Raw genomic sequence first — 13,379 nt, 5'->3', positions numbered from 1 at the left:
TTACTACAGAAAATATAAGTTACCAAGGAAGATGCAATATTGACTTTCAAAAAATAGAGAACTGTGAAACTAGAATTTTCCTTTTTCAGATGTTAATTGGATATAGGGTAGATATTGTGCTAGACTTGTAAACTGCATAACATTATAAAAAAACCCAAAACTTACTTCTGAATTCTTTTATTATTGATGTGCGTGCTCCAGAGAAGCAGCTGTCATGTTGCTTTCTTCTTCCATCTCACCTTGGCAGGTCTGCGTGATAAAGCCAAACAAATGCTGTAATTGACCTACCTCCAGCCACATTTTGGCATTACCATTGGTTGCCTTTGATGTACAGCAGATTCATCTGGCAAGATAAAGAGAAACACCTCTGTGGAAAGACTTGTGGATTTCTTTGAGCATCACTCTCCCAAGACATTATCTTTGCACATTTTTAATGCTTAACCACCAATAGCTTTGTATTCCTTGCCCCTAAACATCCTCAGAATAGGTCTCTTATACTGCTCTAAGGGGTTCTTTATAGTAACTATAAAAGTAGTAGAAAAAGAAAATGGATGCTGTATTATGTTGGTATGCATTTAATCGGAGAATGCATAGGTGCTTTCAGAGGCATAAGTAATAAACATCGTACAAATGATTAATGAATGCATACTGAGTTTCTTGGCTTTTTCACTTCATATTGAGTTAGCTGGAAATACTAGTCTAGGAAGAGAATCTCATCCACTTACAAATTCTAAAAAAGGGAGATTTTAAATATGCAACTAATTTATTCCATCTGAATACTTAATTAGTGAGAAGCAAGAGTATTACTAATCTTTTTTCCTCTGTGGTGTTCAGCAGCATTTATGTGGAAGTGTTTGTTTTGTTTTTTAACCATGGTTAAGCCAGCAGAGAATTTGAGATATGTCTGAAACCATGCCTACTTGGAAAGTACAAATGTATAAACACTTACCTTTTCTTCTGTTTCAGGATACAGATGAGTTTATCTTACCTACAGGAGCGAACAAAACTCGGGGAAGATTTGAGCTGGCCTTTTTTACCATTGGAGGGTGTTGTATGACAGGTATATGGGACTATTTACTGTATATCTTAATGCAGGATTTATGTTACTGTATTAAATCCCAAGTACATGAGACACAGTAAAACAAGAGATGTCCGATAGTGTTTTTGTTTGTTTTTTTCTCCCTACAGACTGTATATGTATTTACATATGCAATGGCTACCTGAATCTTGTCTGTAGACTTACAAGATTGGGAATGAATGTGTTTGTCCATTTACTGTATTGTTGATAAAGTAATGGCTAGTGTTATGATTCACTAGGGGCTGCATTTGGTGCACTGAATGGTCTGCGGCTGGGATTGAAGGAGACACACAGCATGGCCTGGTCCAAACCTAGAAATGTACAGTAAGTATATAAATGTACTCACAAATGTATACTTTCACCCCATCATTATTAGAATGGCTCAAAGCTAACTGAGTATATTACAATAACAAAATTATAGTACATTGCTTCTTCTGTGGGACAAGTTGTACAAAGAGTAGGTGAATTGAGTTGTGAAATGTCTTGGTTAATTTAAGTGCTGATTTTACTTTTTAAATGAGCTTTGGTGGTGGTGGTTGACCCTTCTCAAACAGGTATGGAAAGAGAGTAAGTGAAGCATTAATCATTCCCTGGATTCTTATTGAAAACCCACCTATTTCTACAAGTTGAAGTACTCCCAAAGGGATTACAAGTTGTCTAGAGGCATTTTTTGTTTTTGTTTTTCCTCTTATCTGGAACAGAGTACTCTTTCTTCAGTACTCCCAGCCTTTGCAGGATTAGGCAGGGAGAGACTTAAGCTATGTCTACACTACAGAGACTATGTTGGCATAGTTGTGCTGGCATAGCGCCCAAGTGTAGAGACAGCCTATGCCAAAAGGAGCAGTTTTTCTTCCAGTGTAGGAACACCACCATTCCAAGTGATGTCTGTGTAGACAGATGTGCTCTTCAGTTAGCATAGATGCAGGGATTTTTATTGACATAATTATGGTGGTCAGGGATACATTTTATTCCACCCTCCTGACAGACATAGCTGTCCCAATATAAGTGTAGACCAGCCTCAGAATAGAATTAGGCTCCATGCCAGCACGGAAGGCAAACAGCTGAGTCCAGCTAGATTTTCTGTGGGGTCAGGAGGAAGTTCCCCTGGGAAAGGCCAGGGCACAGAATTTGTGCTGGGTGCTGTTACTCCTGAGATCCCTAGCACTCATCTCACCTTACAGTGTTGCACATGCTATATTCTTTCCAAACCTCTAGATTAAACTCCAGAAAGAGGCTGAGCTGATTGTTTGACAGACAGGCTTCATATACTGCTTTCCGCCTCAGAAGGATTTTGTTAGGGAAGACTCCTGTAACTGGATTTGCATAACTACAGTAACTCCTCACTTTAAGTCATCCCAGTTAACGTTGTTTCGTTAATCTGCTGATCAGTTAGGGAACCTGTTTATTTCAAGTTGTGCAATGCTCCATTCTTATGTTGTTTGGCTGCCTGCCCCTCCTCCTCCACCTCTTGCTCACGGCAATCAGGTGTTTTGGGGAAGGAGGAAGGAGTGGGGACTTGGTGCGCAGGCTCCCCCTCCTTCCCCTGTCTCCCAAACAGGGCAAGCCAGCTGATTGCCCCAGGCAGTGGGGAGGAGTGAGGACTCAGCTGCAGTCTCCCCCTCCCTCGGGGACAGTCAGCTGGCTTGCAGCCTTTAAAAGAGAGGGAGGGAGAAGCGAGGACATGAGAACTAAGGGGGGAGGAGGTCGGGGGGGCAGAAGAGGCAGGTCAAGGATGGGGGCTTGAGGGGAGGGGAATGGGTGGGTTGAGGGTTGAGCCCCCCACCCCAGTGCTTGCAGAGTAGGGGAAGCTACCTCCTCACCTATAGCACCTTCAGCCTCCTTGCCTGCCTCATCTCCAGTGCCACCAGGCTATGCTTGTATAGGGTAAGGCAGGGGCACCTCAACTATAGTACAGAACCTGTATTAAATTGCATGTTTAAAATGTATACAATGCCTTTTGTCTTGACTGCTCCTGTTTGAGCATTGCTTGTATATTCTTTTCCTTCAGTGTATAAAATGAAAATGTGTTAAACCAAATATCCTATAGTATAAATCTAAAGTTATCTTCATAATGTTTTAGAAGAGTCTAAATTTATCTAAATGGTTGATTTTTATTAATAGATCCTTACTTTATAGATTTGGAGGCGGGGAGAGGGGCACTGACCAAACTGAGGCAAGAAAATTAACCATTTACTTTTCTTAATCAAGAAATGTCATATGAAAAACTTCTACCAAGTTGAGCCAGCAGAGGGCAACAGACACACAGACTCCACCTAAGTTTGTCCTTTTATGCAAGTCCAATGAAATAGTGTGCTCAGTTCCACCCTTTCATATTCAGCGGAAAGGGTAGACACTCCTCACATTTCTCTTTTATAAGCTGAAACTTGGTTTCATTTTGTTACATCTTCTTCAAACTACATTTTCTGTTAGGTAATCACTAAGATTAAGATTCTGTCACAGGTACTTTTTAGTAAAGGGGACAGGTCACAGGCAATTAAAAAAAAAAAAATCACAGAAGCCTGTCCCTGACTTTTACTAAAAATCCCCAAGGGGAGGGAGGAACTAACAGGTGGAGCACTACCAGGGGCTGACTTCTGGTAGTTGGTCCAGCCACGCCACAGGTCGGATGGGCTGACCACTCCGGACGAAGTTACTGAGGTTCTAGAAAGTCATGGAATCCATGACCTCCATGGTAATCATATCCTTAATAATCACCATCACAAAGAATGTGAACGAACTTTTGAAAGATGTCAGAAATATCTTCTGTTACTTAATGTATGCCAGGAGTTTCTGTCTGTTTCTCAGGCAACACAGTTCTCTCCCACTGAAGTTGATGGACGTTTTGACACTAGTGTAATTAGGAGTAGGACTGAGCCTTGTGCCTCTGATGACTTTATACTGAAAGGTCTTTGCTTAATTTAAGCGTGCTATTAAAATCAAATTTAATTGCTGCCAATCACTGTTTGAATGAACTACTACAAAGGCTTTTTCATAAAATCTGTTCTTTGCCTGTAGTTTATTAATCTCTCTCTTTATACTGTTATCTGGTTATAATATAGACTTAAATCAAACCAGACCTTATTTATGAAAGCAAGATGACCAGTGAAGGCTCCAGACATGGTCAGGGCACACCAGTGCTGTACAGAAATATTTAGTTAGATAAGCTCACCTAACTGATTGCTTTAAAAAAAAAGTAGTAATCTACATTCTTAACTTTAAATTTACATTTATGTAAATATTTTAAAAAGTCAGTACTACAGCTAGAGACTTAATTTAACATTGCAGCTATTCAAAACATATATGCGGTGTATCCCAATTAACATTGCTATTCTTGTTTAATTTCCTGACTCTTTACATTCTCAAACTTGATGTAAAATGGATAAGTTGGGAAAATGGAGGGTGGTGATGTTTCACATAGATGGATATTACTTGAGCATCTCTTGTACTACACCTGATAGTTTCAGCATGAACTTCTCCATACCCTTTCAACTCATTTAAATCTAGCAGCATTCAGTGTTGTCCTGTGTCTTTCAGTGAAAAGTGAGTGTAGTGTTACAAAGGAAAGTAATGTGGAAACAAGCTTGATAATTCAGAAACAAATACATGTAAAACATGTTTTCATAATTTGACACTGAATTCCAGTGGCAGTAAGCTGTCCAGGGCAGTATCATGCCCCTGACAATGTCACACTGCTGGGAGATAAAATATTGGCCATTTCATCTGCCTGTCATCACACTTCTGAAGGCCGCTGCCACCAGTGTGGAACAGTGTTGTGCTTCCCTGAGTGTGCACTAAGCATTTGCCTTCACTCTTTAACGCTAGTCTGGAACCATGCATGAAATATTAAATTTCTTAAGCTTCTATAGTGTACATGATTCCAGGGGCAAATGAATATGTAAAAATAATTTCCTTTAATCTTCTAAATATACTGCAATTTTCTTTTAACCAAATATTTCCTGGCACTATCCATTGTTACTGTTAACATAAGTGTCAAGTCATTTCAAATGCCTCTATTTGGTAAAATAGTTTTTGTTCAAACCAGCCACCCTTCTTTCAGTCTTCACCATACTGTCTAAAGTTTGGGCACTGGTTCAGTGTTGACCTCAGCAGGAAGAGTGCTGTCTGCTAGGTCCACCAGCTTCAGCTCTTGGAACACTTCGGTTTCCTGGAAGGTCTCTCATCTGGTTATTGTCTCAAACTACAAGTGAGCACATTAAGTCAGTAATTGGATCAGAGATACCTAGTTTACTGCAGTAGTTGGTGCTGGCGATTCTGTAGGTAGTGGTCTTTGAGTCAGTAATGAATAAATACCAGAGGGAGTTGAGGGCACTATGCTGCCTAGGCTGCCATCATTCAGAACTGATGTAAAACCTAACCAAAGGTTCCGACAACTCAATGATTATAAAGATATCATGGCCGTTTTCGCAAGAATACGGTGTTAACTCCAGTGTCTTGTCCAGAATCTGACTTGGGGAATTACATTTCCTACCTACCATAAATCCTTCCTGTAACTTCAGCTGGATATGATAGTGTTTTCTGGGGCTCCATGTTTACCAGATCCTTATTAGTCAGAGGTAGAGGTATGTGGGTGTGTATATTTATTTAAAAAAAAAAAAATCCCTGGAACCTAACCCCTTCATTTACATTAATTCTTGTGGGGAAATTGGATTCGCTTAACATCGTTTTGCTTAAAGTCACATTTTTCAGGAACATACCTACAACATTAAGCAAGGATTTACTGTACTCAGTGTTGAGTGGCTAATTTTTCATTTGTATCTGTCTCATTTCTACCTTGAATGCAAAAGGAAAATTTATTGGCTTCCTTGTCTAATTTCCTCCTCTCATCCCCACTTCTTAAGTCATTAGGGGAGTCTAAGACTATGTCAACACTACAGTCCTTACAGCTGCATGACTATACGGTTTCCCGAGCAGCCGCTCCATGATAATTAAAACATTCCTAATGAGTGGCAGTAACTATACCAAGAGCTCCTCCTGTGACATAGCACTGATGCTTGATTCTCTCAGGGAGGTGGGTTGTTTTTTTCCACATCCCTAACTGATAAAATTTTTACCGACAAAAGTGCTAGTATAGACAAAGCCTAATATACCTTATGTGACTAGAAGAGGATTATTATGGTATCATTTGGAAGCACTCTAGTACAGTGTTTTTCAAACCATGGGTTGCGACCCAGTACTGGGTCGTGGCACGTAAGGCACAAGGTCACCTTGCTCGGGTCAGCACCAGCAACCGGGATGTTAAAAGTACTGTTGGCGATGCTGCCCAGCTAAGGCAGGCTAGTGCCTACCTTTTCTGACACTGCGCTGTGCTCCAGAAGCAGCCAGTCTGGCTTCTAAGCAGGGGGGTCATGGGGCTCCCCTTGCTGCCCCCACCCCAAGCACTGTCTCTGCACTCCTGTTGGCCAGAAACCAGAAAATGGGAGCTCAGGGGAGGCGGTGCCTGGTGCCTGTGGGCGAGAGTCGTGCGGAGCTGCTTGCGCGCCTCTGCCTAGGAGTTGGACCTGCTGCTGGCTGTTTCCGGAGGGCAGCACACTCCATGGTGCCAGGACAGGCAGGAAGCCTGCCTCTGCACCCCAGCTGCACTGCTGACTGGGAGCCACCGGAGAGCTGCACTCCAGCCCTGAGCCCCCCCCCAACCTGGAACCCCTACCTGCGCCCCAAGCCCCTCATCCCCAGCCCCACCCTAGAACCTGCAGCACCAGCCCAGAGCCCTGTCCCTTTCTTGCACCCCAACACCTGCCTGAGCCCTGAGGCCCCCCAAACCCACAATCCCTTTCTGCACCCCAAACCCCTCATCCCCAGCCCAGAGCCCTGGACCCCCTCCCAAACCCCAGCCCAGAGTCCCTTCCCACAATCCAAACTCCTCATCCCCAGCTCCGTTGGGTCATGAGCATCAACAATTCAACTGGGTCCACAGAAAAAAAGTTTGAAAACCACTGCTCTAGTAGATGGTCATTTTGCATTTTCCAGAAGTGGAAAGCAGCATTTTAAAGTAAAGAAACAATGTTTGGAACTGAACAGCAGCAGGGATCAAACCTAAGAACCTGTTTTAAATGGTCTCCTGACATGAGGACTGGCATCAGGGATGTATCATTTAAAAGTCAGGCGGGCTTGTAGGAAGTCATATACATATCTCTGTAGAGGCAAAAAAAAAAAAAAAATTTTAAGAGTACATGATCTCTGATGATAGAATGGCTTTATATTGGGTTCTCATACTATAGTTATTATCATACTAAATATATAGAATTAAATATGTATTCCATTATGCTTAGTACCATGCAGTCCTCATCTCAATTGGGGCCCATGGGCATCTGATTAATAAATAAGATATTTAAGTTTTATTAAACTTTTTTTTTTAATCTTCAGAATTTTAAATATGGTGACACGGCAAGGAGCTCTATGGGCCAACACTCTGGGATCCTTGGGTAAGTCAAACTATTATCTCAAACTAAACAATGTACAAAGGGTTTGAAGCAAATTAAAACACATTTTGGTTTCTTGGCACACTAAATGAGTTGATGTAGCCTATGGCTAAATTTTTCAGTCACAGCTGGTGATTTTGGGTCTCAACGTTAAGACATCTAAAAGGCCCAGTTTTTCACAGAGTGGTGCTTGGCACTGCCTGAAAACTAGGCCTCTTTCAGGTGTTTGAAGTTGGGCACCTAAATTCTCCAGTCTTCTGCTCAGAGAGACATTTGTAGAATTAACTTCAACTTATTCTCTCAGCCTTTCATGTGTATTATGACAATTGCTTAGTCATTAGTCACCATTTTCTCTGTCTCTGAAAAATACAGCAAACATTAAGTGAGAGAAATTTGAATGTCCAAAATGGATTTTGAAGACCAAATAGCTAACAATGTAAAAATAACCAACTAAAGGGGGTTGTTTTAATATATCAGAAGAAAGAATACTGGACAAAAATCAGTGGGCCTGCTGGCTTAACAGGAGTAATTAGGGACAGTAGACATCCTAAAATAATTTCTTTATCTCTCTCTCTCTCTCTCTCTCTCTCTCTCTAACATTGTAGATAGCAAACGAAATTCAGTGTTGCTAAATGCAAAGTAGTAATGCACTTTGGATGGACATATTGATTAGTTAATTTAGAACCCTGTGTGGTGCAAAACTGTCATCCCAAGAAAGGGGTCTAGGTGGTGTTGTAGGAAGGTCAGTGAAGACCTCCGCTTCAGCACAGCTGCAGTTGAAAAAAAGATAATGTGTTAGGATGCATAAGGAATGGGATGGTGAGTAATGTTTTTATATAAATCAATGGTGCACCCTCATCTGGAATACTATGTATAGTATTGGCCATCCAGTTTCTTAGGATATATTTGCACTGCAGCTTGGAGTAATTTTCCCAACCCTGGGTAGATAGACTCAAGCTAGCAGGGCTCAGGCTGCAGCTCAGCTCTCAAGCCCACACACACAGCTCCCTAAACTTGAAAACCTGAGCAGTAATGGCCACATTGCTATTTTTAGTCTGCTATCACAAGACTGTCTTACCCAGCTGGGAGGCTTACTCCCAGCTGCAGTGTAGACATACCCTAAAAAGGACATTGCAGAACTAAAGAGACTCCAGAGGAGAACAAAAATGATCAAGGGCCTGAAGAGAGATTGAAAAGATTGGGGTTGTTTACCTTAGAAATAAGACTTAAGTTGGGACATGATAAAAGTTGATAAAGTGAGTGGTCTAAAAAAGGTAGATCAGGAATTGCTGTTCTCCCTGTTTTGCACAAGAACAAAGGGCTATTCAATTAAATTGAAAAGTGGGAAAATCAAATAAACTGATCAAAGGGATTACTTTTCACAGAATGTGTAATTAAACTACGGAATTTGATGCCAGGAAGTTGATGCCAAGAATTTAAGATTCTAAAAGGGATTGGATAATTTTACAGATATCCAGAGTTATAATTTACACCAATTTTTGGAAGAGCTATCGAACCTTGTGCTTCAGGATTTAAGCCTATCTGTAATCATTAGAAATCTGGATGACACAGTGGGGGGAGCAGATAATCCCACATCTGCTACTTCAGCGGAAGTCACAAGAACCCTGCAGTATCTGGTACTGGCCACTGTCAAACAGGATACTAGACTAAATGAACCTTGGGTCTTTTCCATTAAGGCAGTTCTCTTTTTTACTTATTACCGGATTATAAAACTGGAAAATATAGATAAAAACGCATGTCTGAAAAAGGTGCTGCTTGTTGCAGTTCAAGGTTTCAGTGTGATGAGTGATATATTAACAAATTCTTCACAGCTGTGTTTGTTTTCTTGAGTAATTGTCCTTCAATGTTTGTCTTAGTTATACTGGCATGCATTCTAGTGTGCAGATTTCACCTTCCTAGTTAGCATAATGTAGTCCTTAGGAGTATCAGGCATAACATGAGAGTTGGTTCTGGCTTCTCCTGTGGGAGGGAGGGAGGGAGGCAGAGAGAGAGAGAGAGAGAGTGTGTCAAAAATAAGGAGCAACTCTCTCCTCTTCCACCTTGCTGTTTGTGTTAATTTTCAAGAGTCTCTGCTAAACAGAGATAGTTTGGTAGTGTTATAGTTGTCCATTTATGGAGTGATCAATTTTGAAGGATTCTGTTGAACAAGATTTTTTTCCTCTAATACTGCACATTTTAGGCCAGATCAATATCCTTGCTCATATTCAGTAGCATTTTAAGAGCAGCAGGTTTTGGAGGAGTAAAGTACAATCATGTGAGCAAAGGTATCGTAATCTGGCTTTTAGAGCAGCAAGAATAACTAACAGTATTGTATCTATACTGTTTTGAGTTATATGAAGTTCTTTACTAGTCTTCACCTTATATGAAGATTCTAGATACTGTTACATTATACCAGGGATTAGTTTGTTTGCTGGCTTGGGCTCATGCACCCTTACTGTGGATTCATAGATTCCCTTTTGGCATGGAGACAGTCCCTCAGACTGATACTTTCCTGTTAACTAAATGTATAAGGTGGTGCAACACTTCAGCTTTAGGGACAAAATTATTATATGCAAACAGAAACAGAGCTTATAGTGCAGTTGAAATGAGGATAGACATAGATATCCTCCTTATAGAATAGAAATGATGTAATGTTAAAGACTGAAAAGGCCAAAGATGTAGCCTTAAGGCATTAATAGCAGGAGTAAAGGGAAGTTGCAAAGACTCCATCAGAAATGGAAAAATATGAATGTGGGCTCAGGAGGGATTGCTTTGAAAGCTGCACTGAGACCAGAATCCAAGGCCTGGTTAATCTTATCTCTTCTAGAACATGGATGGCAAGGTAATTTGGTGCAAATATTTTGATATTTTACCAATAACTTTAATTCCTCTTCCAGCATTGCTTTACAGCGCATTTGGAGTCATCATAGAGAAAACACGAGGTGCAGAAGATGACCTGAACACAGTAGCTGCTGGGACCATGACAGGAATGTTATACAAATGCACAGGTAGACTGAGAAGATAATATGAATATTTTTGCCAAAGATATGTAAAGCATGAATGTAAACTTAGGTTTTTAAAGTGTAGTTCTGCTCTGAAGGGTGATTATATAAAAAGGGCATATTTTTACTCAAAGTTGTTTCCGCAGCTACAACTCTGAGCACACACAGGACTTTAGTGTCAACCAACACAGCAAAGAATGTGAGCCGTTTTATTCCTTCATGTATATTAGATTTGTTAAAAGCCTCTAAAGACAATGTGGTTACACAGGTGGCACTCAATGCATAGTTTGGGTTGCGGAATCTATCAGTGCTGATGTGTGAGAATGAAAGAAGCCATATGGCGTTTGTAGGACTGGGAAATTGCCTATGTAAACTGGGTAAATTTAACCTGGAAATCATTTAAATAGATATGAATCTCCACAGTACTGTTTTTAAAGTCACTTTTCAGAGTAGATTTACACTTAAGAATTAGGTCATGATTTAGGATTTTAAAAGTAGGGGAATGTTTATGGTGAAAGAATATATTCTGTGATATAGTAGATTCACAACTACTTAGTTACATGTATTGTTATAGCAATAACCCTAACATCTCTGGTGCCTGTTAAGGCAAAATGAGGCCAAAGACTGTATATCCTCAGCCACCTGAAAGGTAAAGATTGTTTGAGGAAACAAAGTGTTTGGAGGGTCTGACCTATAAAATTCTATTAGATAGACATACAATACAACTATCATAGGCCTTGTTTTGGATTCCATCTTCATTAAAAAAAGACAGACTCCTTAAATCAGTTGTTTTATGCTCCAGCATAAGTACCAGTGGTACTCCTCCCCCCCACCCCCGATATGTCCATCCAGCTTGACAGTGAACCACTGATGATTACTCTGAGAACAGTTTTCCAACCTGTTATGCACCCACCTTATAGTATATCCATCTAGACTATATTTCCCTTGTTTGTTTGAGAAGATCACGCAAGACAGTGTCAAAGGACTTACTAAAAAAAAAAAAATATCAAGATATACCACATCTACCACTTGCATCCCCCCCCCAACCCCGCGCATCCACAAGGCTTGTTACATCTGTGTTGACATTACCATTACAGTACAACCCTAAGTACATATTGTTTATAATAGTAACCAAACCATTTCAAAGAAAAATGAAATTTTACAAAAATGAAAACCTAAGAATTTTAAGTAGCCTTTTTCCTTAAGGCAACAGATAATTTGGTATTGTAATTAGGAGTGTATTTTAGTAAACAGTTAGTATATTGTAGGAGATAAATTTTGGGAATATAGTTACATCACCCTTTCTAAAGACCTTATATTGTTTCTTGTGTAACTTGTTTCCTAAGCCATTAGAACTCTGAGTCAAACACCACTGTGAATTGCACAGTGGCAGTGAGCATTGGAAGATGATGGGATGCTTCCTGCAGGAAGCACCACTAAGCAAGCAGGCTGGCATACTTTACCGTAGCAGAAGTTTCCCATTGGTTTTCAAGTGTAAAACCATAGTGAATGAAACCAATGGTTCATCTAGTCCAGTATCCTGTCTTCTGACAGTGACCAATGCCAGATGCCTCAAAGGGAATGAACAGCACAATTATCAAGTGATCCATCTTGTCATCCAGTCCCAGCATTTGGCAGTCAGACATTTAGGGGATACCCAGAGCATGGGGCTGTACATCTGGCTATCCTGACTAATAGCCATTGATGGACCTATCCTCCATGAATTTATCTAATTCTTTTTTGAATGCAGTTATATTTTTGTCCTTCACAACATCCCTGGGCAACAACTTTCACAGGTTGACTGTGCACTGTGTGTAGTAGTACTTCCTTTGGTTTGTTTTAAACCTGCTCTACCTATCCATTTCATCGGGTGATCCCTGATTCGTATGTTGTGTGAAAGGGTAAACAACACTTCCTTATTCATTTTCTCCACATGATTCATGATTTTAATAAACCTTTATCCATAGCCCCTCTCGTCTCATGGAGAGTGCATTGCTTTAATTCAATCTTGGGGTGGCACAGGCATAGATAACTTGTAAGGGCAGCTAGCCTTTCCCTTGCCAAGACAGGATTGTTCCTGCAGTATATCTTCAGTGTACTGATTTTCTTTAAAAAAATATATATATATGTATACACACACACACACACACACACACACTGTATATACTCATTCAATAGCCCATTTATAAGCTGACCGCCCAAAATGGAAAAATACCCAAAACTGTATGACCCTTTCATAAGGCGAGCCTGTATTTCAGGGGTTGGCAAACTTTGGCTCCTGGCATTTTAGGTAAGCTGCTAGTGGACCTGGACATTTTGTTTACCTGGAATGTCTGCAGGTGCAGAGCCTCTCAGCTCCGTCTGCAGTTTGCCATTCCCAGCCAATGGGAGCTGCGGGAAGTGGTGTGCCACAGGGAGCTGCGGGGCTGCATGCCTGCAGATGCTCCAGGTGAACAAAATGACAATGTATCAGATATTCAAGTCAATGATTCCATAGAGTTTAAAATAATCAAATTTTGGTGTAGACCTGCTTTTATAAGCCGACCCCTGTTCTTTGATGCATCTCTTTTTTACCAAAAATATTCAACTTCTGAACGAGTATATACAGTATATATTACTAAAAGACAAATAGGAAGAAAAAAGTTGTGTTCCCTTAACTTCTAATGTCCAAAGTTACTGAGCTAATGGCAGTATAGATAATGGTTTGCCTCTGTTCACAGCACTGTATGTACCAATATAATCACTTCAGGTAATTTTTCTATACTTTATTACATATGAAATGCCACTTGCAGAAACCCCTAAGAGCAGTTGGCATATTAAACTCCACTGGAGTTAGTTAAGTACAGTATTAACTGCTAC

General features: G+C 40.5%; 1 protein-coding gene across 1 annotated transcript in view; it reads left to right on the top strand.

Annotated features, from left to right (window-relative positions):
* TIMM23B (translocase of inner mitochondrial membrane 23 homolog B) overlaps positions 1-13,379 on the top strand; it is a 33,325-nt gene that overhangs the window by 8,446 nt on the left and 11,500 nt on the right. Inside the window, exons 3-6 of the mRNA XM_030568607.1 lie at positions 967-1,060; positions 1,318-1,402; positions 7,463-7,521; positions 10,416-10,526. Coding sequence (XP_030424467.1) covers positions 967-1,060; positions 1,318-1,402; positions 7,463-7,521; positions 10,416-10,526 — 349 coding nt within the window. The remainder of the gene's footprint in view (positions 1-966; positions 1,061-1,317; positions 1,403-7,462; positions 7,522-10,415; positions 10,527-13,379) is intronic.

This window comes from Gopherus evgoodei, chromosome 7, assembly GCF_007399415.2.
Source record: "Gopherus evgoodei ecotype Sinaloan lineage chromosome 7, rGopEvg1_v1.p, whole genome shotgun sequence".
Classification (NCBI taxonomy): domain Eukaryota; kingdom Metazoa; phylum Chordata; order Testudines; family Testudinidae; genus Gopherus; species Gopherus evgoodei.
This window is presented reverse-complemented; position numbering and strand designations above follow the sequence as displayed.